The sequence below is a fragment of the Myotis daubentonii genome, chromosome 11 (assembly GCF_963259705.1).
Source record: "Myotis daubentonii chromosome 11, mMyoDau2.1, whole genome shotgun sequence".
In the NCBI taxonomy this organism is placed as follows: domain Eukaryota; kingdom Metazoa; phylum Chordata; class Mammalia; order Chiroptera; family Vespertilionidae; genus Myotis; species Myotis daubentonii.
The window spans coordinates 9,549,159-9,572,749 of NC_081850.1; the positions used below are offsets into that span (position 1 = coordinate 9,549,159).

General features: G+C 42.0%; 1 protein-coding gene across 23 annotated transcripts; it reads left to right on the plus strand.

Moving 5' to 3' along the window:
• The first annotated feature begins 7,565 nt into the window (after window positions 1-7,565).
• ZNF484 (zinc finger protein 484) lies at window positions 7,566-22,894 on the plus strand. Of its 23 annotated transcripts, XM_059656479.1 has the most exons (9): window positions 7,566-7,709; window positions 8,032-8,141; window positions 9,824-9,878; window positions 11,183-11,248; window positions 14,158-14,284; window positions 14,539-14,634; window positions 16,424-17,659; window positions 21,856-22,431; window positions 22,657-22,894. In XM_059656479.1, the coding sequence occupies exons 2-8, from the start codon at window positions 8,104-8,106 to the stop codon at window positions 21,951-21,953; spliced, it is 1,716 nt and encodes a 571-aa protein (XP_059512462.1). In that variant the 5' UTR covers window positions 7,566-7,709; window positions 8,032-8,103; the 3' UTR covers window positions 21,954-22,431; window positions 22,657-22,894. The 23 variants fall into 23 exon arrangements, with proteins under 23 accessions (XP_059512462.1, XP_059512463.1, XP_059512448.1 ...); XM_059656480.1 differs by lacking the exon at window positions 16,424-17,659; XM_059656465.1 differs by lacking the exons at window positions 21,856-22,431; window positions 22,657-22,894 and adding an exon at window positions 17,744-19,914.
• The last annotated feature ends 697 nt before the right edge of the window (window positions 22,895-23,591 follow it).

The window sequence follows — 23,591 nt, forward strand, 5'->3', positions numbered from 1 at the left end:
CATTATGGTCTTTTGTTACCAAAGAGAAACTTCCAAACTGTACCTTTGCTTCACATGCTCCCTGATTTAACAGAACTTAACTTTAGCATTCCTTAAAGATTTTTAAAAAGATTTTGATTTCTCAAAGTATTATACTACTGTATTTTTAAATCTCAGGTTGGCTTCTGCTATATATTTAAATTTGGCATAAAGTTATAAGGTTAAGTTTATCACTACTTAATTCAAAACACTATTTATATGGGAAAAAAACTTAATAAAAATATTTTGAAGGAGTTTTCATAATCTTAAAATCATGTCTATTTTCTAAATGTAGGGGAAATGATTTTTCTTATTTCAATTAAAAGGAATCTCCATAAGCAAAAAGATTGTTTTAAAATCAAATCAAAGAAGTATGCAAATTTTCATAAGTAATGTTTGATTTAAAAACATATATTTTTTATCTTACTGCAGTTTAAAGACAGACAAATTTATACAGTTGGTCAGTAATACAGCATAAGAAACTGTATCGGTAGTTATTTGATGAGTAAGTGTGGTGGAGGTTCTGATCAGCTCATTTTTAGTAGATCATAGAAAGGAAGAGCTAGTTAACTGTTGCTAAGCAACAATGCCTCATAGACCAGAACTTCTGGAAACCACAGAGAGGGTTAGGGGTATGAATTGTCCAAATTCACAAAGAGAAAGGGTGCAGTATATAAATGAATGGAGATCCGGGAAACTACCTTTTGAAAACTAAGCAAAAGCAATTCAAGTGAGTATTTGAGAAATAAACCAAAGGCCCAGTTCTCAAGTTCCTCCATGCACACAACACACACTGAACTCTAAGGAGTTCTGCATGTGTAATGGCTAAAAGATTAACCCCAAAATAGCTCAATAAAATCAAAGCAAAAAATAACAAGAAAGTGAATTTTTATTTACACACTTAAGGCACTTTTATAAACAATGCTGCCTCTCCTAGGTGGCAAAATAAAATCAACACTACAATTTTACTCATAGTTTGTTGAATTTCAAATCTGAAAGACAGGGAATTCAGCATAATCAAATGAAAAGGTTAAAGGGTCCTTAGTACTGCTGCAGAGGTGGGAAAGGCTCCTGCCACTGCCCCTGTGCTCGCCAGCCATGAGCCCAGTTTCTGGCTGAGTGTCACTCCCCCTATGGAGTGCACTGACCACAGGGGGAAGCTCCTGAGTTGAGCGTCTGCCCCCTGGTAGTCAGTGTGCATCATAGCGACTGGTTGTTCTGCTGTTCAGTTGACTTGCATATTTAGGTTTTATTATATAGGACTAGAGGCCCGGTACATTTTTATAGATTTGAGAATTGGATTTCCTCTGAAATGAAATTGCTAACACTATAGAGAGAAAGTGTTTAAAGAAAATATGGATGAGGTATTATATAATTTGTATATGAAATCTATATAATTTTGTTGACCAGTCTCTCCCCGATACATTCAATAAAAAAGAAATTAATGAACATTTCTGTTTTGCTTCAGTGGTGAGGAGATTAAAATTTTTATCTCTCTACAGAAAATCTACTTATGTAAATACTAGAGGCCCAGTGCACTGGGGGGAGGGGTCCCTCAGCCCAGCCTGCACCCTCTCACAGTCCGGGACCCTTAGGGGGATGTCTATCTAAGCTGGTAGGCGGGCATCCCCTGAGGGGTCCTTAGTACTGCTGCAGAGGTGGGAAAGGCTCCTGTCACTGCCCCTGTGCTTGCCAGTCATGAGCCCAGTCTCTGGCTGAGTGTCCCTCCCCCTATGGAGTGCACTGACCACAGGGGGAAGCTCCTGAGTTGAGTGCCTGTCCCCTGGTAGTCAGTGTGCATCATAGCGACTGGTTGTTCTGCTGTTCAGTTGATTTGCATATTTAGGTTTTATTATATAGGACTAGAGGCCCGGTGCACGAAATTCGTGCATAGGGGTGTGTGTCCCTCAGCCCAGCCTGCACCCTCTCCAATCTGGGACCCCTCGAGGGATGTCCGACTGCCCGTTTAGATAGACATCCCCCTAAACTGGCAGTCGGATATCCCTCTCACAATCCAGGACTGCTGACTCCCAAACACTCGCCTGCCTGCCTGCCTGATTGCCCCTAACTGCTTCTGCCTGCCAGCCTGATCACCCCCTAACCACTCCCCTGCCAGCCTGATTGACGCCTAATTGCTCCCCTGCCGACCTGATTGCCCCTAACTGCCCTCCCTTGCCGGCCTGGTCACCCCTAACTTCCCTCCCCTGCTGGCATGGTTGCCCCTAACTGTCCTCCCTTGCTGGCCTGGTCACCCCTAACTGCCCTCCCTTGCCAGACTGGTCGTCCCTAACTGCCCTCCCCTGATGGCCCAATTGCCCCTAACTGCCCTCCTCTGCCAACCCAATTGCCCCTAACTACCCTCCCCTGCCTGCCTGGTCATCCCTAACTGCCCTCCCCTGCAGGTCTGGTTGCCCCCAACTGCCCTCCCCTGCAGGCCACCTTGTGGTGGCCATCTTGTGTTCACATGGGGGCAGCCATCTTGTGTGTTGGAGTGATGGTCAATTTGCATATTACTATTTTATTAGATAGGATAGGTTGATTTCAAGCAGAACCATCAAGTAGTCCTTGGCCCATGGTCTTCCAAACCTGGAGGAAATATTGAACTGGAAAACCAGAGGAATAATTGGAATGGGAAATTCCATGACCTCTAATCCTATGGTTACCAAATAATTTTCCTTTCTTTTTTTGTGACTTTATTTAAACATTTCCCGCATTGGTTAGGTGAAGCTTAGAGATAATGTCGCATTATATTTAAAGTGTTCAACATGATGATTTGATATTCATATATATTGTGAAAGGGTTCCCACAATCACATCTATCATTTCACAAAGTTACCTTTTTCAGGGGGAATGCAGGGTGTGTGATGTGAGAATGCTTAAGGTCTACTGTCTTAGCAAATTTCAATTATCCAATACAGTTTTATCAACTATAGTCACCATACTATAGGTAAGATTCTTAGAATTTATTCATCTTATAACTGAAAGTTTGCAGCCTTCTACCAATCACTCTCCATTTACCCCACCCCACCAGCTCTTGGTAACCACCATTTTACTCTATGCTTCTATGAATTCAACATTTTTTTTAGAGATTCCATATATAAGTTATACCATGCACTATTGTTCTTTCTCTACCTGGCTTTTTCACTTAGCATAATGCCCTCCAGGTTCATCCATGTTGTCAAAAATGGCAGACTTTCTTCTTTTGTAAGACGGAATAACCTAGAAAGTAAACTGTTTTCCTCAGGTCTATGAGCTGCTCTAGCAAATTAATTGAACCCTAAGAGGGTTTTGTAAGAACCTCCAATTTATAGCCCTACAGTCAGAAGCACAAGTAACAACTTGGGACTGTGATTGGCACCTGAGGTGGGTGAGGGGAAATCTTGTGGAACTGGGCTTGTGGAGTCTGATGCTATCTGCAGTCGAGAGTGTCAGAATTGAGTTCAATGGTGGGACTCTGAGCTGGTGTCACAGAATTGGTTAGTGTGTGGAAAATCTACACATCTGTTTTCTGAAGTGAGTGGTGGTGAAGGGAAATACTGAGAGTAGAGGTGACAAGCAAATAAGTGAGTTTTACCTCTAAAGCCTATATACATGGTGGCTTTTAAATGTCTTGAGTTTGTAAGAGTATCATCTCTGCGTTTTTAGGGGCCTTCGCCGTTCTATAGCATTCCTCAATAAGTAGTCTCTTTCCTCAGATCTGTAGACCTTCAAGAACATTACAATCCAAGGCCCCTTCTTCCTGCAGATTGCCCTAACCTGAGGTATGAGCAGTGTTGCTTTGGCCATCTGTGCTCTGAATTCACAAGCAATCCCTAACAAGTTAGATGGTTTCAAATTCAGTCTGCTATACTCTTTCTGAGGTAAGTTTGTGTGTCTGGAAGGTATATTTCAATACTTAATCTACTTTTAGCGTGTTCTCTACTATTTACTATTAACACTTTCTAAATATACAGATGTTTCCAGGATACTCTCATAGAAAATTAATTACACATTCAAAAATTAAGTAGCTGACATGTAGATAGGTTCCCATGCAGATTTAGATGAAGCTACAGACTCATTACAGTAAATTATAACAGAGTTTCTTTACTCTCATGTAATTTGTTCATTCTTCCAACATGCGATGCATTTATTGTGTGCCTATGGTATTGGAGATAAAGTATTGACAAAGTGATAAAGCCAATCCCTGCTCTCATGAAGTTTACAGTGAGGAAGGACAAACGATATACAAACAAGGGTGAAACTTGGCACACCAAATGGTCATGGGAGCTGTAAAGAGAAATGGGGCAGAAAGGTAGTAGGGGAGGTGACATGTGAGGAAGTCATCACTGTTCCTGCTTGGTGATCCCTGCAAGGGATCTGGGAGGCCTCATCGACAGGGAGACATTTGAGCAGAGACCTGGGGGGAAGGAGGGAGACCACCATGTGTGTGTCATGGGCAGGGAGGGATTCAAGGTGAAGAAACAGAAAATGTTAAGTCCTGGGGCAGGAGCATGTTGGCACATTTGAGAAGCACATGAAGACCTGTGAGGTGGAGTGGAGAGAGTGAGGGGTCCGCATTGTAGTTAGATCAGACAGGTGACCAAGGGCCAGATCATGTAAGAGCTCCAGGGGATGCACACACTGTGGCTTGAACTCTGATGAGTAGAATGCTATTGCAGCTTCGAGCTGCAGAGTGACTCCTCTGGGTCATCTGGTACCGGGTGGAGAGCAAAGTGCAGGGGTGAGGGCAAGAGCAGGGCATGGTTAGCAGAAGCTACAGTCATCCTGTCAAGTGGTGATGGCGACTCTGAGCAGACAGAGTAAGGGGAGGCACTCAAGGGGTCAGGTGAGGACACTTTCTGAAGCTGGATATAGAGGCTTTGCTGGTGGGGACGCGAGGGGGTGGAGAGAGGGGAGAAGTCAAGAAAGACCACAAAGCTGGGGCCTGAACACCTGTCAGGATGGAGTTGCTGTCATGGAGAAGAGGGAGACCAAGTGAGAGCAGGTTCAGGGGGAGTCTGGTTGATTTGGGCACATTAGGCACCCATATGGAGATGTCATGCTGGCAGCTGGGTGGGAATCGGGACTGTGTGCAAAGGTTTGGGATGGATAAGTAAATGCGGAATTATGACAGTATAGATGCCATTAAAGCCATGAGATGGATGAGGTCAGCAAGCAGATGAGAAAGGAAAGTGTTCCAAGAAAAAGAAAGATCTTATTCCCTGAAAGTGAAACAGCACCAACACCTGTCAGAAACTGATGCTTGAGTGATTAAGATCGACAGCTGGCAGACAGGAAAAGAGGGCAGATTGGCCCCGCCTGCATACCCCTAAGGCCTGCGGAGACACACCTAACCGGAGGACCTAACCATTAGACCTAACCTTTAGATTGCTTGGAGAGTCAAACAGGGCGCCAAAAGCCAAAAGACAGCACCTGACAGTGGTCAGCACCTAAGTACCTAACAGGAAGTCCAGAATTGGCAGACAGAACAGAAGAGTATGGTCCTAAACCTGCTCCTATGGGGCACTTATACTCGGCTGAAGCGAATGACACTTCAATTTTTTATTTTTATTTAAATATTTTTAATAATTTTCCCTTTTTTGTACCTTTTCCCTACATTTTAGGTTTTCTGTTTTCTTTCTTTCCCCCTTTAAAAAATTGATCTTCTTTATCTGCTTTTTTTTTGGTGTGTTGGTTTATTCGTATTTCTAATTTCCTCTTCCCTACTCCTACTCCATTTCCCCTTCTCTTATCATTTTCTTCACCCCTCAATTTATTTTTTATTATTTTCTCTTTTCTTCTTCTAATTTTTTGTAACTTTTCCACTTCCTAAATTTAGGCCTATTGGCTCTCTTCTCTATTCTCCTTTTCTCCCCATATTCCTTCTCTCTTTCTTTCTTTTTCTTTTCTCACTATCATTCTTGCTCTCTTTTCTCGTTTCTCTGGTGGTCACTTTTGTTGGGGTTATAGGTGTCTTGTGTATATTCGTGTTCTGTTCCTTCTGTGTCATGTCTTGTCATGTAGGTTTTTGATGGTTGTTCAGTCAGCACCTCCACAATGATTGGCATGACATGGTAGCAAGCGAGCTACGTAATCAGACACCCTGAGAGGAGACTCCATCCACGAATAGGACAATAACATCCAAAACCCAAATACATCAGAGAGAGCGCAACTTTCCAATAAGCTAGGTTATTGCCTCCTCCCCCACCTGAATCCTGCTGGTCACAGATGTTACTTTTTAAGAGGTTAATGCTGGCTCAATTTTCTAGGTTTGTTCTATTTCACAGCTGTGAAAGGGATTCTTGTGTTTACTTTTACTTCCTTGGCAGCTTGATTTTAAAAGGTATACTTCTAGATTAGTAGTGTACCTAATCTCTTTCCAGCTCACACCACCCCCATGCCTTTTACTGTTTATTAAAAAGAAATTTAAACACTCCAAATAGCAGAAATAGTAAAATGAATATCATGTACACATACTGCACAGATTTAATGATTCTTAATCTTTTAACGTATTTGCTTTCTCTGTTTTGCTTAATTTTTAAAAAGTAAATTATAAATATATTATTTTTAAATTGTAACTGTATCAGTAAGTATGTTTAAAGTACAGCATTTTCCTGCATAGTCCAAATTCAAGGGTAGGCAAAAATAAGTTCACAGTAGTGAGTACACGAAAGTTTATGAAGCATGGTAGCAATCATCTCAGGTAACAATTGCTGTTTCATATTTTAACCCTGCTGTTCTTCGGTAATTATTTGCTTGCTAAAATAATAGAGAAGTTATTTTGATTTTCTGAACTTATATAAATCATCTCATTCGATTGAATACCCCATTGATTGTGGTTTTACTGGTCTTGCAAAACACATTCCTCTGCACCTGGAGACCAGGACAGTACAATTACTTTAAATTGCTTCAGTGGCTTTAGAAAATGTTTCTGTTGACTCAGTGGTCCCAAGACCTGAAACTATAATCTTTGTAGATAACTAACTTGCTCAATCTAGCTTCTGTAACAAACTGCTTTTGCAAACCAGGTTCCTCATTCCAAACCTCGAGATGTAATCAATACCTTTGTGATATTTGCCTCTATAAGTCTGATGCTTCAGCCAAGGGGGCACTGCGAGATTTGGAGCCGCTTCTCCCTCGCAGTCGCCGGCTTTATTGATTAAATGACTCATTGATTTGATCTTGTGTCCTGTGTGTTACTCGAGGAGTACATTACAACAGCTATTCTTGTATTATTACTTATTGTATTATTATTAGTAGTAACTTTTGTCCACCCTTGTCTTATCACACTAACCAAGGTAATGGTAATTTTCCTTAATATTTCTAATATCTGGTTCATATTTGTGTTTCCTCAATTGGTGTCTCTTGCAGCTCTTGTCTTTCCAACCCGGATCCCATCAAGTACCACGCTCTGCAACGTGTTGTTAGGTCCTAAAGTCTAACCCCAAATCTCAGTGGATTCAGGAAGTCTCCAGGGGTCAGGTCCAATGGGCTACTGAAGCGGAAATGCTTCAAAAATTACTTCCTTCGGTCTCAAGGGTTCATGGGAAATGTAGTCTTGAATGTGTGGGCCTACCGAACAGGCCTCTGGGAAAGGGTCTTCAGCAGTCACTCTGTGCAGGTGCCCACCAGTCCCGCCTCCTCCCTGCCGCCTTCCGGGGTCCGTGCGGAAGCACAGCCTGTGCACCTGAGAGCCCGAGCCCCCGCGGTCAGGTAACTCAAGTGTGGGGCGCGGGAGCTGGCAGTCCCGGGGTTCCGCAGGCGGGCCCTCCCTGCCCCAAGCCCGTGTGCGTGCGGGTCCTCCTCGCCGGCTCCCGCAGCGCCGGTGGGACCGAGTCCTCCGGGGAGGACACGCCCTGTGCGGCGAGCGGGGGACTGCACCCTCTGGACGCTCACAGTGCACAAGGGGCTACTCATAGTTTATGCAGATATTCTGAGAACGAAATAAGGTGTCATCTGCAAAATACTTTGCCAGATGCCGTGTGAGCACTGTGTAAATGGCTACCGAGACACTTTGTTCCCTTGTTTCATTTAGCGCTGACAACAAGCCTACTTGTCGGTATGGACGTGCCATCTTAAGAAGCGAGAGGACTCTCCTGGGGGCGGAATGATACACCCCAGGGCACGAGCTGGCCGCGGAGAGCGGTAGGATGCAAATGCAGATGTTACCCCCTATCTCTGCTCTCCCGAGAACCCTCCCCGCCCCAAACCTGAAGTTGCAACCTTTGCAGCACGTAGAAGAGTAGCCTGTCCCCAGATTGCCAGAGACGTGATTGTAAAGTGAACGGGGACAGGACCTCACCATTTGGTAAACATCCCTGGGGTTCGTGGGTTTTCTCCAGAACCCCGGGTCAGACTGAGGCTCTTGCAGCTTCCTGCACTGTCCAGGCTGTCTCCGTCCTCAAAGGCCCAGGCTGGCCATCACATGCAGTGCTGGCCAATAGAAAGATAATGCAAAGATAATATAAAAATTTCATTTAAAAAATTTCAGTAGTCACAGTGAAAAGAAAGGAGGTGAATGAATTCAATACTGATTTAATTCAGTACAGTCAAAATATGACCGTCCTGCGGAGCAGCACATTTCAGGTGCAGGAGCTGCATGCAGCTGCTGGCTCCAGTCCTGGGTGGTACATTCTTAGTGAATTCCAAAAGGGTCAGGCTTAGAATGTCGGCGGGAGGTTTCAAATAAAGTGCATCTGTTTCTCAGGCTCAGGTCCCAGTTCCTCTGGAGCAAAGTAACTCTTTCCCGTCAGGAAGGAGGGAGCCCCAGAAACAGCTGCCACTTGGAAGAACAGCCATTCTGACAGGCCCTTCACCAGAGCTTCAGAGCAGAGGCAGAAGTTTCTAGAAAGGAGCAGGTGCTGATTTGCTCCACTAGAAGCAGGAGTGGAGGCTCTGGCCCAGCTGGTTCTGGGAACACCCTGAGGCCAGGCACCTGGCGGCTCCCAGGGCCTTCTCAGTGTAATTACTTAATCACACCCCAACCAGTGAGCCTTTGTGAGCAGCAGGTGAGCCTTTCCAGCAGCAGGTGAGCCCAAGCGGGGTCTGTTTGCTCACACAGAAAAGTGCTATAAACATCTCAAAAAATCTTTGTAGAAACTGTAACCAATTTAGAGCAAAATGTTTAAGAATGTATTTCTTACATAAAATGTCCCACCATATTTTAGAGTTTTCTGGGGAAACTAACTCAAGCTCTAAAGACAACAAGAACTTGATTAATAATCCAGCAAGAGTAGTTTTTTGACATTAGTCTTAATGAAAGTAGAGGATTTCACCTCTGGTGTACCTGAATTTATTTAAGGAACCCTCTGTTTTATTTACTTTAAAAAATGTTGTGTTTTTTTAATTAGGAGGGAGCATAAATTTTTAATTCATTGAAAAAATGCAGTTTACTTAGTGAAAACGCAGTATTAAGCCCACGTGATCATCTCAGATGCAGATATTCAGGTGGTGCTACCTCTGTGTGGTTTCTGCTGTTCCTTCTCAAGACTGTCAGAGGGGCCCAGCTGGTGTAGCTCAGTGGTTGAGCATCAACCTATGAACTAGGAGGCCACGGTTTGATTCCTGGTCGGGGCATATGCCCGGGTTGTGGGCTCAATCTCCAGTGGGGGAACGGAGGAGGCAGCGATTCTCATCATTGATGTTTCTATCTCTCCCTCTTCCTTCCTCTCTGAAATCAATAATAAAAAAAGAAGTCAAAGGGACATTCTGCCGTAGGGAAGCCTTTTCTCCACCTGGTGTTAGGAGATTTTTTAGCCAGATGAATATAGGAATAAGGCAGACCAGGTTTCTCATGACCCCATTTCTCTTCCCTTCTCCCCAGCTAGAACTTCACAGTTTTTTACCTTCTTGCAGGAGCAGCAGAAAATGAACGAAGCTCAGGTGAGTTCAGTTTTTAATAACCTATTTATTTTACAGTGGATTTTATAAGGGTTTAAGTGTCTCTATGTTAACATGGAAAAATGGAAATTGAAATGGGTCAGATGCATTCAGAGAAGATACAGAAATATAGATGAATAGCAGAACAAAGTTGGCATGTGGATATATGCAGAAATTTATTTCTGAGGGTTCTGATATCTATGTCAGAACGTTAGACAATACTTCCTTAAAGGCTGACATTGGTGAGGAGATAAAGCAAACTGATTCCCCATAAAGACAATTGAAAATAAAAAATACCTTTGTTGTTTCAAGTAGGCAATTTAGTTAACAACTTTCCAGTAACATAACCCTGAAATAATATAGAATATTGCCTCTAATTGTTCTTTAATAAAAGTAGAAGACTTGATGCTACATGTAAACTCAGTCAATACTAATTTTCAGAAACTCAAACACAGGGGTTGAACTAAGACATTTTTCTGATAAATCAACTGAATATCCTCAAAATTACTCTGCATAAGTATGAATTGCATGTAAGTGGCCTTCCAGATCCCCAGGAATATATAGGAGCTTTACAGAATCTTCATTGACCTTTCATTCCCCAGCATTTCCTTTTAAGCTTCTCGATTGGTCATTGTTTGCCCCTGCTGTTATTACCACCTCAGGTAGCCACTGAGTTAAACAAATGCCTTTCAGTGTTTTTTTGCCTTTCAGTGTTTTGACAGATGCGTCTGAAGATAGTCTGTTCCCACTATGTAAGCTCCAGGTTAGCTCAGATAGAGACATCCTTGTAAGCCGGGTCTTTCAGGGAACCTCCAAATAGACCAAGTGATGACAGTTTTTGGGAATGAGGTTTTGATTTGATGGAACTCCAACCCTCTTGTAGTTGCCAGGCTGCTGGTTGCAGACTGTTGGTTCTCAAACTACTGCTGAGTTGGAGAGAGAGGGTTAAATTAAAAGGACACAATATTGTTCTTACTGTGAGTCAGCCATTTTTCTTGTATATTTCCACAGTTTGCCTTTGCTAACTTCTATAATTTTTTGCCAGTTTTTCAGTTGCTTTAGTGGAGGAGATAATTTTCTGGGATGCCTGCTTCAACATTTTTACCTAAACCACTTGTTAGCTTAATTAAAAAAAAAATCCAGCTGATCTTTATTAAACCAGATATTAAAGATGAGCTAAAATGAAAAAATTCCATTTTTCTCACTAATATTTTAGTTTTGGAAAATATAGTTAAATTTTCTTTATTTGTTTAGATGACAATAAATTTAATGAGAAGTGTTCCTGTTCTTGTTTTCATTTGTTTTAGTTCCCAGCTACTAGTTCTGAGCATCACACAGAGCATTCACTCAGTAATGAAGACATGAATGAACATGTAATTGGATTGTGTCTGTCCTCTTATCTCTTAATCTCCTTCCCATTCTTTCTATTTTTTAATTGTGACAAGATCCACTCTCAACAAATTTCTCTGTGTACAATTCAGTGTTAAGTAGAGGCACAGTGTTATTTTGGAAACTTTCTCTTTTCTTGTTTTCCAAAACTCTGCTCTCTCATGCATCTATTATTACTTTTCAAAAAGTTCTCTGGCTTTGTGGCCTATACTTTTTCTGTCAGTGTCTTTATTTATTACTAGAGGCCCAGTGCAGGAAATTTTGTGCACGGGGGTGGGGAGAGATTGTCCTTCCAGCCCAGCCTGCACCCTCTCCAATCTGGGACATCCCTCTCACAATCTGGGACTGCTGGCTCCTAACTGCCCACCTGTCTGCCTGCTTGCTCTCCCCTAACTGCCCCCCCTGCTGGCCTGGTCAACAGCAACTGCACCCCACCAGCCCGGCCTGCACCCTCTCCAATATGGCGCATCCCTCTCACAATCTGGGACCACTGGCTTCTAACTGCCCACCTGCCTGATCTTGCCTAACTCCCCCCCCCCCCCGCATGCCTGGTCAACACCAACTGCACCCCCCTGCTGGCCTGGTTGTCCCCAAGTTATTTCCCCCACCCACTTGCCGGCTCGGTCTCCCCCAACTGCCCCCCCTCCCCCAGTGGCCTGGTCACCCTGCATGCTTGCTGTTCAGTCGTTTGGTCATCCGTCACCAACCCCCCTGCCATCCTGGTCGCCCCACCCAGCCTGCTGTTAAGTCATTTGGTCATCCCTCACTAACCCCCCTGCCAGCCTGGTTGCCCCACACAGCCTGCTGTTTAGTTGTTTGGTCATCCCTCACTAACCCTCCTGCCAACCTTGTTGCCCCACACAGCCTGCTGAACGTTACTGTTACAGTGATGGCATCCCAGACAATTTGCATATTCCTCTATTATTTGTATAGATTATTTGTTAATCCTCACCTGAGGATATATTTTCCATTAATTATTAGAGAGAGTGGAAGGGAAAAAGGGAGGGAGAGACAGAGATAGAGGTAGAGAGAAAATCATCAATGTGAGACACATTGATTGGTTGGTTGCCTCCCACACAAAGCCCAACCAGACCCGAGACTGGATCTAGGGATCGAACCTGCAACCCAGGTACGTGTCCTTAACCAGGAATTAAATTCAAGACCGTTTGGTGCACAGGCCAACGCTCTAACCTCTGAGCAATACCTGCCAGGGCTCTGCTAGCCTCTTAATATTTCTCAAATGTTTTTGGTACTTTGCTTTGCTCATTTCCTTCATGCTCAAGTTGCTGTCTGATTCCTTCTGATGACTTCAGTCACCATCTAAATTGCTAGTAACTCCTTAATGTTGTCTCCATCCTAGACCTCCTTTCTGTGCTCTAAAGTCATGCGTATACTAGTTTAAGGGGCAGTTCCAGCTTTACATTCCATAGACTCTTCAGTAGCAACATGAACCGATCTGTCATGTTAGACTTACAGCACACTTTTCCTTTTGTGTCCCAAGTCAGTATTTGGCACCAGCCTTGAAGGAGCAGCTCGTTGCTAGAGCCACACAAGGGTAGCTACATAAGAAAGTAGTTATCACATTGGTTTCTGCTTCTGCTCTGTGACTACTTCCCTATCCTTACAGCAGTTGCTGTTACTTCAGTGTAGATTTTCTCTCATACTGGTCTCTCTGATTCCACCTCCTTGGTAGGTTGTTCTTTGCTCTTCATGAGCTCTAGATTTATATATCTTTACTAGTGACCCGGTGCACGGATTCATGCACATTGAAAGGAAAGCGTCTGCAGAGTGAGCAGGGTCCCTCTGGCAGGTGGGGTCCCTTGGCCTGGCCAGGCCTGTGGGGATCGGGCCAAAACCAGGTCTCTAGCATCCCCCGAGGGGTCCTGGAATGTGAGAGGGCACTCTGCAAAGTCGCTGTCATACAAGGTGTGGAATGCAAATGCAAGTGTGCAGTAAACCAGACTGGGGGTCGACAGTGTCCCAGTAACAACATAGCCCACGGCTGAAGGTGGAATTGCGAGGCCCGGCAAGGAATCATGCTCTCTCCTCTCTGGTTTTGGGTGGGTCTACCGAGAACCACCACTGCCAAGTCACTGCAGCTCGGCAGCTCCTGCGTTGAGAGTCTTCCCCCTGGTGGTTGTGAGCGTCATAGTGACCCGTCAGACAGAGTGAAGGACACTTAGCATATTAGCCTTTTATATATATAGATACATTTATTTATTCATGAGCTCAATCATGTATGATATCTCCACATCTTACATGTATCTCTTTCTTGACTCCCATTATGTATGGTAGTGATGTCCAAGGAGGGATTGAACATCCTAGAATTCTCTAGAATACCCAGGAATATCACTTGGGATGTAGAAGAGCTGTAGGAGGTCTCTTTACACTGGATTTGTTTTGTTTTGTTTAAAAAAACTAATTTGGCCTGGTTTGTTTGGCTTAGTGGTTAGCGTGTTGGCCTGTGCACCATAGGGTCATGGGTCAATTCCTGGTTAAGGGCACATACCTGAGTTGTAGTTTCCATCCCCGGCCCTAGTCGGGGTGCATGCCAGAGAAAGCAAATCCATGTGTTTCTCTCACATCAATATTTCTTTCTCTCCCCCTCTTTCTTCCTCTCTCTCTCTCCTTCACTCCCTTCCACTCTAAAAAATCAGTGGAAAATATCCTTGGGTGAAGATTAACAAACACAAAGCAAAACTACAATTCATAAATGTAAACGAATTACGGTACATTAGAAGCGAATTGAACAACTCCATAGTTAAAAACAAATTAAAATTAGACATCCTTGATATCTGCTTTTGAGCCTTGAGAGTAAATAGGAAAATAGTAGTTCTCAAAGGTATTTTCTTTGTCACGTAATTCTGAACTGTTGAACGACATGTTATTACAGGGATCAGTGTCATTCGAAGACGTGGCTGTGGAGCTCAGCAGGGATGAGTGGCAGTGCCTGGGTCCTGGGCAGAGGACCCTGTACAGAGAGGTGATGCTGGAGAACTACAGCCACCTCGTCTCCATGGGTGAGCAGCCCTTCCCCTGGGACTGCCTCTAGAAGAAATTTCCTCTCTTTAAATTTTCAAAACACATGGATCCTTTATAGAGATCAATCTTTAGGCTTTTGATTAAGAGTCCTAAGTAACTGAAACTTTTAGAGAAATAGAAACAATGTTTGTGTCATTATTTTCCCATTAAAAACTGCAAATAGGTACTTTTATTTTCAGAAACTAAAAAGATGGATCTACTCTGTATATACCCTCAATTGTTCTGTTCACAGGGTATTGCATTACCAAACCCCCAGTGATTTTAAAGTTGGAGCAAGGTGAAGAGCCCTGGTCCTTAGAGGAAGAATTCCTAAGTCAGACGTACCCAGGTGAGCACAGACAAAAAGAAACTCTTGGGGTTATTAGCCCTTTAAGGGAAACACTTTAGAAAGTTGTTTTTGCTTTTAAATAGCTTTATTGAGATATGATTTGCATATCATATAATTCGCCCATTTAAAGTGTACAATTAATTCAATGGCTTTTATTATATTCATAGATATATGCAAACACCACAGTCAGTTTTCTTCACCTCTGAGAGAAACCCCATGCCATTTAGCTATTACCTCCCTATCCTCTGGCCTGCCAGTCCTAGCATCCACTACTCTACTTGTCTCTATGGATGTGGCTATTCTGGACATTTCATATAAATGGAATTATACATTATGTGTTCTTTTGTGATTGGTTTCTTTCACTTTGCATTACAAGGTTCATATTATAGCATATATTAAAATTTCATTCTTTTTATGGAAAGAATAAATTTCATTGGATATACCACATTTGTTTGCTCATTCATCAGTCAGTGGACATTTAGGATGCTATCTTTTGTCTATAATTGAGTAATGCTAATATGGTCATTCATTTATAAGGTTTGCTTGGACATATGCTTTTATTTATCTCGCGTTTCTAGATAGGAGTGGAATTGCTGGGTTATATGGTAACTCTGCGGAACTGCCAGACTGTTTTCCAAAGTGGTTTGACCATTTTACATTCCTGATGACAGCCGCTGAGGGTTCTGGGTCCTCCACATCTTCACCAGCCCTTATTACCTGACTTTTGATTGTAGCAACCCTAGTGAATGTGAAATGCTATCTCACGGAGGTTTTGATTTGCATTTTTATATTAGTCATCTGGGCTGGCATAACAAAATACTATAGCCTGGGTGGTTTAAATAATAGAAACATATTTCTCCCAATTCTGGAGGCTGAAAGTCTAACATCATGGTGCATCAGGGTAGATTTCTGGTGAGGCCTCTCTTCCTGGCTTGCAGGTGAGCACCTTCTCAATGTATCCTCACGTGGCTTTTCCTCTGCACCCCTGGGGAGAAAGAGCTCTGATGGCTCTTTCTGTTTTTGTTAGGACACCAGTTCTGTTGTTCAGATTATTACAGATGTCCCTCTTTTTTCCTTCCATAGCTCCCCTCCACCCGGTTCCCACCTCTCCCCATGCCCTTAGCCCTCGCCACTGTCCTCATCCATAGGTGTAAGATTTCTGTCCAGTCTCTTCCCACACCCCCCATCTCCCCTCCCCCATAGAATTGTTTTTTGATGGAGTCTTTCGGGTTTTCTATGTACAATATCATATCATCTGTGAATAATAACAGTTTTACTTTCTCCTTTCCAACTTGGATGCCTTTTGTTTTTTCTTCTTGTCTGATCGCTATGGTTAGGACTGTTAGTACTATGTTGAATAAGAATGGTGAAAGCAGACATCCCTGTCTCATTCCTGTTCTTAGGGGAAATGGTTTTAGTTTAGCCCACTGAGTATGATGTTGGCTGTAGGTTTGTCACATATGGCTTTTATAATGTTGAGGCATGATCCCTCTATTCCCATTTTGCTGGGAGTTTTTTTCCCTAGGGATTTTTTAATTTGTGGGAGGGAGGACCTGGAAGAATAGGGCTGCTCCATTTTGGCTAGCACTGGGAGTAATTCTGTTTTTTTGAACAACTTGGATGAGCAGAGAGAAAGAGTGTGTGTCTTGTGTTTCTGTCTTTGTGCATGAATTATTAATCTTTGAAAACATGACTAGAAACAATACAAAGCATAACAAAACATGATTATAAGCTCCTCATAATAAGAAATGTAAAATTCATAAGATGTTTTCAATGTTTCTAATTTTAGGATATTACAAAGTTGATGTCCACATTGAGGAGAACCAGGAAAAACAAGAGAAACCTCTTTGGCAAGTAATATTCATTGATAATAAACCACAGAGTAAAGAAAGGCAGATCGTTTTAGATAATGCAACTCTGTTTAACCACAGGAGAACTGGTTCAAGGGAGAAATGCTTTGATCTTAATGATTGTGGGAGATCCTGTGACAAAGCCACTATTGAGGAATATGATGAAGTTCAGATGATTGTGACACACTATGAATGTAATGAAAGTGGAAATAATTTCAACAGGAATTTACTCCTCATTCAACCTCAGAGAACTGTTACAAGACATGGTGCTTTTGAAAGCAGTGAATGCGAAGAAAACTTGACCCAAAGCTCACCCCATCTGGTACATCAGAAGACACAAACTGGAGATAAGGTCTGTGTTTTTAATGGATGTACAAGTGCCTCCTACCAGGACTTAGACCTTACAATACATCAGAGAACTCAGACAGAAGAGAAATTCTACCAATGTGGTAAACATGGAGAATCCTTGCATCAAAACTCACTTTTCAGTGTACATCAGGAAAATGACATAGGAGAGAAGGCATTTGAAAGTAATGAATGCAGGAAGTTCTTTTACCAGAAAGCACACCTCATTCAGCAACAGAGGACCCACTCAGAGGAGAAGACTTGTGAATGTGAGGAGTGTGGGAAATTCTTCTGTTCAAATTCACACACTAGTCATTATCCTGGAACTCATATGGGGGCCTGTCTCTATGAATATAATGAATGTGAGAAAACTTCCTGTCAGATGTCAAACCTCAGTGAACATCTGACAGTTCACACAAAAGAGAAACCTTGTAACAATGAATGTGGGGAATCTTACAAGTGCGCCCTCTTAGTTCATCAGAGAACACACACAGAGGTTGAACTCTATCAAAGTAATGAATATGGGAAATCATTCTGCAGGATGGCACAGCTCAAAGAACATCAGAGAATTCACACAGAGGAGAAACCAAATGAATGTATTGAATGTGGGAAAACTTTCTCTATGACATCACATCTCAGAGCACATAAGAGAATCCACACAGGCAAAAAGCCCCATGAACGTATTGCATGTGGGAAAACTTTCTCTAAAAAGACACACCTCAGTGCACATCAGAGAATTCATACAGGGGAGAAACCCTATGAATGTAATGCATGTGGGAAAACTTTTCCCCAGAGGACACACCTCAGTACTCATCAGAGAATTTACGCAGGTGAGAAACTGTATGAATGTAGTGATTGTGGGAGGTCTTTTGCCCATAATTCAACCCTTAGAACACATCAGAGAATTCACACAGGTGAGAAACTGTATGAATGTAATGCATGTGGGAAAAGTTTCACTCATAATTCAGCCCTCCGAGTACATCAAAGAATTCACACTGGGGAGAAGCCATATGAATGTAATGCATGTGGGAAAACTTTCTCCAAGACATCACATCTCAGTACACATCAGAGAATTCACACAGGGGAGAAACCCTATGAATGTAATGCATGTGGGAAAACTTTTTCCAGGAAGATACACCTCAGTGCACATCAGAGAATTCACACAGGGGAGAAACCCTATGAATGTAATGCATGTGGGAAAACTTTTTCCCGTAAGACAAACCTCAGTACCCATCGGAGAATTCACACAGGTGAGAAACCGTATGAATGTAGTGAATGTGGGAAGTTTTTTGCCCGTATTTCTGGTCTAAGATCACATCAGAGAATTCACACAGGGGAGAAACCCTATGAGTGTAATGAATGTGGGACAGCTTTTGCCCACAGTTCAACTCTCAGAGAGCACCAGAGAATTCACACAGGGGAGAAACCACATGAATGTAATGAATGTGGGAAAACTTTCGCTCGTAAGGCAGTTCTTCGGGTACATTATAACAGAAGGCACACCAGAGAGAAAAACCTTCCATGTAATGAATTTGGGAAGTTCTGAAGAAACTGATTATTAAAACACACAGTGGAGAAGGTCATGTCACACAGACTGCAAATGGTTTCCTTTAACTATTTCCTCTTCCAATAGGCACAAGCATGTCTAAATTTCCCAATCTGCCTTTCATCCAGGTGGGACTGGCCATAGGTTATTATGCTATTACATATCAGCTAAGTTTAGCCTTTAAAAATGGCATTCTTCCTGTTCTATGTTACTCATACTGGAATGGAGTAATTTGCAAGGAAGACTTGTGTGCTGTATATTGAGTATAGAGCACAAGGTAGTGATGAAACAATTTTCCACTAACAAATCTTGCCCCGTTTTTTTTTCTTTTTTCTTTAAACAGGAATTACTTTTGTACTGTGTTGAGCCTTAAAGATTTGGTGTATTGGTTAAATGCATATAATTTAGCCAACTCTGTTAGAATGAAGTTAAACCTGTTAACCCTGGGTCATTGGTGCCAATTCAGCACCAACAGGAATCCCTGATTTGGGGTGCAGTGAAGGAAGCTTGACTCAGTGCTATAGCATGGCTGTAAAAATAGCACAGCTGAGGAATAGCTCAGTTGTGATGCAGTGCAGCTGTGAAAACAGCAGGGGCTAGGTCACCCTTGGGCCAGGACTCTCTTTGGTCAGGCAGCTCTGGTCTGCTCCAGCGAGGCATCTCCCATGTTTCAACTGTAGCTGGGGAAAAACGGTCTCCAGTGGAAAGTTCGCTCCCAAACCAGAGGAAAGCTGGCTTCAATGGACAGAAGTCCCTGCCTCTGGTCCCTGATTGGTCTGTCCTCCTGCACATGAGGCATCCAAATCCTCACAGTTTGGTCCAAAGGCACTGGTCCTGATTGGTCAGAATAGAGCTGCTCTGATTGGATGGAGAAAGCCTCAATCCAATTGGTAGAAATAGGATTCCAGGAAACCCTTATAAGGGCTGGCTCAGCCAATGGCAGTTTAGTGCTGAGCAGTGTGCATGAAAGTCCCCTGTGCAGAAATGGCTGCTGGCTCTGCTTTTTTTGTTTGTTTGTTTGAGCCAAGGTAGCCACCAGAAGCCCTTCTTAATAGGTGTCTTTTTTTCCTTTGAGGGTTCACAAACTCTGTAAATATAATAAATGTCAGAAGATCTATCATAATTCAACCTGTCATTGTATATTATAGAACTCACATGAGGAAGGCAACTTCTGTCAGTGATCCTGAATGATCAGACAACCTCATTAAAAATGAGAGAAATCTCAGGGAAAAACACAAAGGCCTTTACTTCCCAGTGAACTTTATTAAACATCAAACAATTAAGATTAGACTAAAACCTTGTATTTTGTTGTGACATTTCTAACACTGAGTTTTCAACAGATAATTTTTTTCTAAGAAAATGTGTCAGTTTCAGAAATGAGTAAAATCTTCACCTAGAACTTATGTACTAAAACTTGCTTTATTATATTAAGTTTTATAGAAAATATTTGTGCACAAACTCACTGTGGACATTTTAAAGATGGAAGAATAGCTTGAATTCTGTGGACAACACTAATAAATGTTTGTGACTGGTTTCTGAGTTATGTGTACATCTGTGAGTCTGTGTAACAATAGAAGGCAGTAGCTGAACCTGGTCTGGACTGGTTAACTTTTCTGAGCAACACTCTATGTTAGTTCTCAACCTTGGCTACACATTAGAATCACCTGGGAATCTTTAAAATCCTGATTTCTAGTCATCATCCTTCGGAATTTCTGTTTCTTTGTTATGGGGTGGGGCCACAACATTAGTAACAAAGAAACAGAATTTCCTGAGGATGAGGCCCAGAAATCAGGATTTTAAAAAGATTCCCAGGTGATTCTAATGTGCAGCCAAGGTTGAGAACCACTGGTCTATGTGCTGCTTCTTTGGCTCCCCTCAGCTTGATGCTGTTCGATGTTGGCCTGCCTGGGACATCTGACCATTGGTCTGGCCCTGTTTTTTAGGACCATAAGTTTTCTCAAGGATTCTTTGCGTGTGTGGTGGATGTTGATTCTTACATAGACTTTTGGCCTTCATTTTATGCCATTTTAGTGGTTCATTTTGCACTGAGTAATTATTAAGCAAGTCTTAGCTCTCTTGTATGCATGTAGCCTGAGTATCTGGTATAGGATCTTTTCCCAGTCCCATGATGCTTGCTGATACTGCAGCATTGCAAACTAGTTGATTTCTGCCCTGCTGGGATAGGAGGTTGTAGAATTAGAATGAAATCAGGGTTACTTTCACGTCAGAAGCACTGCATTAGTATTGAAAAGAACTCGCTTTGGGGGGGGGGGGGACAATATAGTATAGTCTTAGCCAAGAAAATATTTGTTCAATCTGTCCTAATTTCAGGCTACATGGTTTGGTCAGCACAGAGAAGAAAGTAAATGAATTTCTCATTTTTAAAACCTGAACCTCTAAGAATTTCTCTCAACACTGGGCATGTTGCTTTCTGCAAGTGTGATCTGGTAGATTATGTGGACAATGTCAGTTGATTCCCTGAGTAAATTTTCTATTCCCTATCTTCTATTAATATTACGTGAGGGAACATTATGTGTTTTTGTTTGTTTGTTCTTTACCATTAATTGGAAAACAGGTATTTCTTTGACTGGCTTATCATCGCTTTTCTTGGTGGCATCACTGCCGTAGAAAAAGGCCAGGAGATGAAGCTGATAGTACCACCCGGGCTAGCACACCAGAGACTGGGTTAGCACTCCTGGTGGCAGCAGAGTTCCAGCAACTAAGAAACTATATTTGTCCCTCCTCAGTCTCTGCCACTTCGATACAATATGAGTGTGTTGCACGGGGCCAAAAGGGTATCTCTACATGCTTGATTTTTTCAGAAAAGTATTGATTTCTAGAAAACTAAAGTACTTTAAATTTTTAGAAAATTAACTTCATTCTGGGATAGTTGTAGATTTAAAGAATAGTTAAAATAATAATTCCTATACACTCTTCACACAGTCCCCTTATTAACATCTTTTATTACTCTGGTACATTTGTCATTGCTAAGAAATACTGATACATTATTAACTAAACACATTATTTTTCAGATTTCACTAGTATTTTTCTCTACTGCTGTATTCCGAAATTTCATTCAGGATACCACATTACACTTAATTTTCATGTCTCCTTAGCTTCCACTGGTCTGTGACCATTTCTCATACCTTCCATGTTTTTTATTAACTTGACAGTTTTGAGGAGTACTAAGCTTGATCACCTGGTTGAGGTAGTATCCCTCAACTTAAAAGCATAGCACCATGCTTGCTACTTGATAAAAATTTCTTTAGTAAACTAATAGTTTATCAAGTTGTACAAAAAAGATCAAAATCCGTTTTATATATTTCTTATTTTAATGTTGGAAACAATAAAAATAAGTTAAAAACTAGAACACCCGCAGGTTAAAAATAGTCTTAAGCTGATCTAGTTCACAATCCAACTTTTTGGTTTTAGTGTTTATTGGAACATGAATGAATCATTGCCCTTTTCTTTGTTTCCCAGGATTTAACTTCAGGATTTTATTTATCTTCACATCTCATCATGAAAGTGGTGCTCAGCTCTTCTATACATCTTTTAAAATATATATATATTTTTATTGATTTCAGAGAGGAATGGAGAGGGAGAGATAAAAACATCAATGAAGAGGGAGAACCATTGATCAGCTGCCTCCTGTACACACCACACTGGGGATTGAGCCCACACCTGGGCATGTGCCCAGACCAGAAATCAAAATTGCAACCTCCTGGGTCAATCACTGAACCACATCGACTGAGCTCTTCTATACATCATCTTTATCTTTGGAGGTTGGACTTTGAGTAATGAAAGGACTGAAAGAAAGTTTGCATTTTCTGAGCCAATCAACCCAGAGGTGGTTATATTAACCCAGATAATAACAGTAGATACAAAGAATGACAATCCATGATAACTAAGAAATCCAAAATGATAGGAGAAATAAGTCAGGCTTGAGAGTAAGATGGGGTATCACAGCCAAATGCCTACATAGGGTTTTTTCTTTTTAAAGCATTGATAAATTGTATGGTACTAACACAACTTAAAAAAAGAGTGGTGCCCTAACCAGTTTGGCTCAGTGGATAGAGTGTTGGCCTTTGGACTGAAGGGTCCCAGGTTTGATTCCTGTCAAGGGCATGTACCTTGGTTGTGGGCACATCCCCAGTAGGGTATGTGTAGGAGGCAGCTGATCGATGTTTCTCTCTCATCGATGTTTCTAACTATCCCTCTCTCTTCCTCTCTGTAAAAAATCAATAAAATACATTTTTTAAAAAAAGAGTGGTGTTGCTCTAGCCTGTTTGCTCAGTGGTTAGAGTGCTGGCCTGTGGACTGTAGGGTTGCTGGTTCGATTCCCAGTCAATGACATGTACTTTGGCTGTAGGCTCCATCCCCAGCCTGGGCATGCAGGAGGCAACTAATCGATGTGTCTCTTTCACATCAATGTTTCTCTCTTCCCTCCTCCTCCTTCCATCCCACTCTCTAAAAATCAGTGGGAAAAATATTGTAGGGTGAGGATTAAATAAAAACAAAACAGGGGTGGGTGTGTTACCATTAGAAAAATAAGTTTGAGTCTATTGACAATAGGCAGATGACATAATTAGATACATAAAAGATTAGGAGCAAATGGTCACTCCCAGATAATAACTTAATAGTTAAACTAGGGAAGGACTATAGAGACCAAGAATTACTAGTGAAGCAAGAACACCGGCATATGTTATTGCACACAAACAGTACATATCATCAGACAAGTGTGGATGAAAATCTAATAGGAACTGTTATAAAAGCAACACTTCTGGGAGAGAAATTGATTGAAGTATATGTGAAAAACAATTCTACTGATAATATGCTTTCAAAACAGGCATGTACCTCTGATAGAAGATAATAACCCAACAGCACAAGTAGAATGTAATCATGCCTATTGTGATAAACAGGAATAAAACTTCATTGTTTGCTCAGGAAACCAGAGAAAATTATTGTTGGCCAGAGTGCACTGTGAATCCAAGAGAAGGAGAAACCAACAAGCACACTGAGAAAGCACAGAAAATAAGGGAAGGAATGAAAGAGACTACTGAATAAACATGAAAAAAGAACTAGATTATACATGCCTTATGGCAGTGACGGCAAACCTTTTGAGCTTGGCGTGTCAGCATTTTGAAAAACCCTAACTTAACTCTGGTGCCATGTCACATATAGAAATTTTTTGATATTTGAAACCATAGTAAAACAAA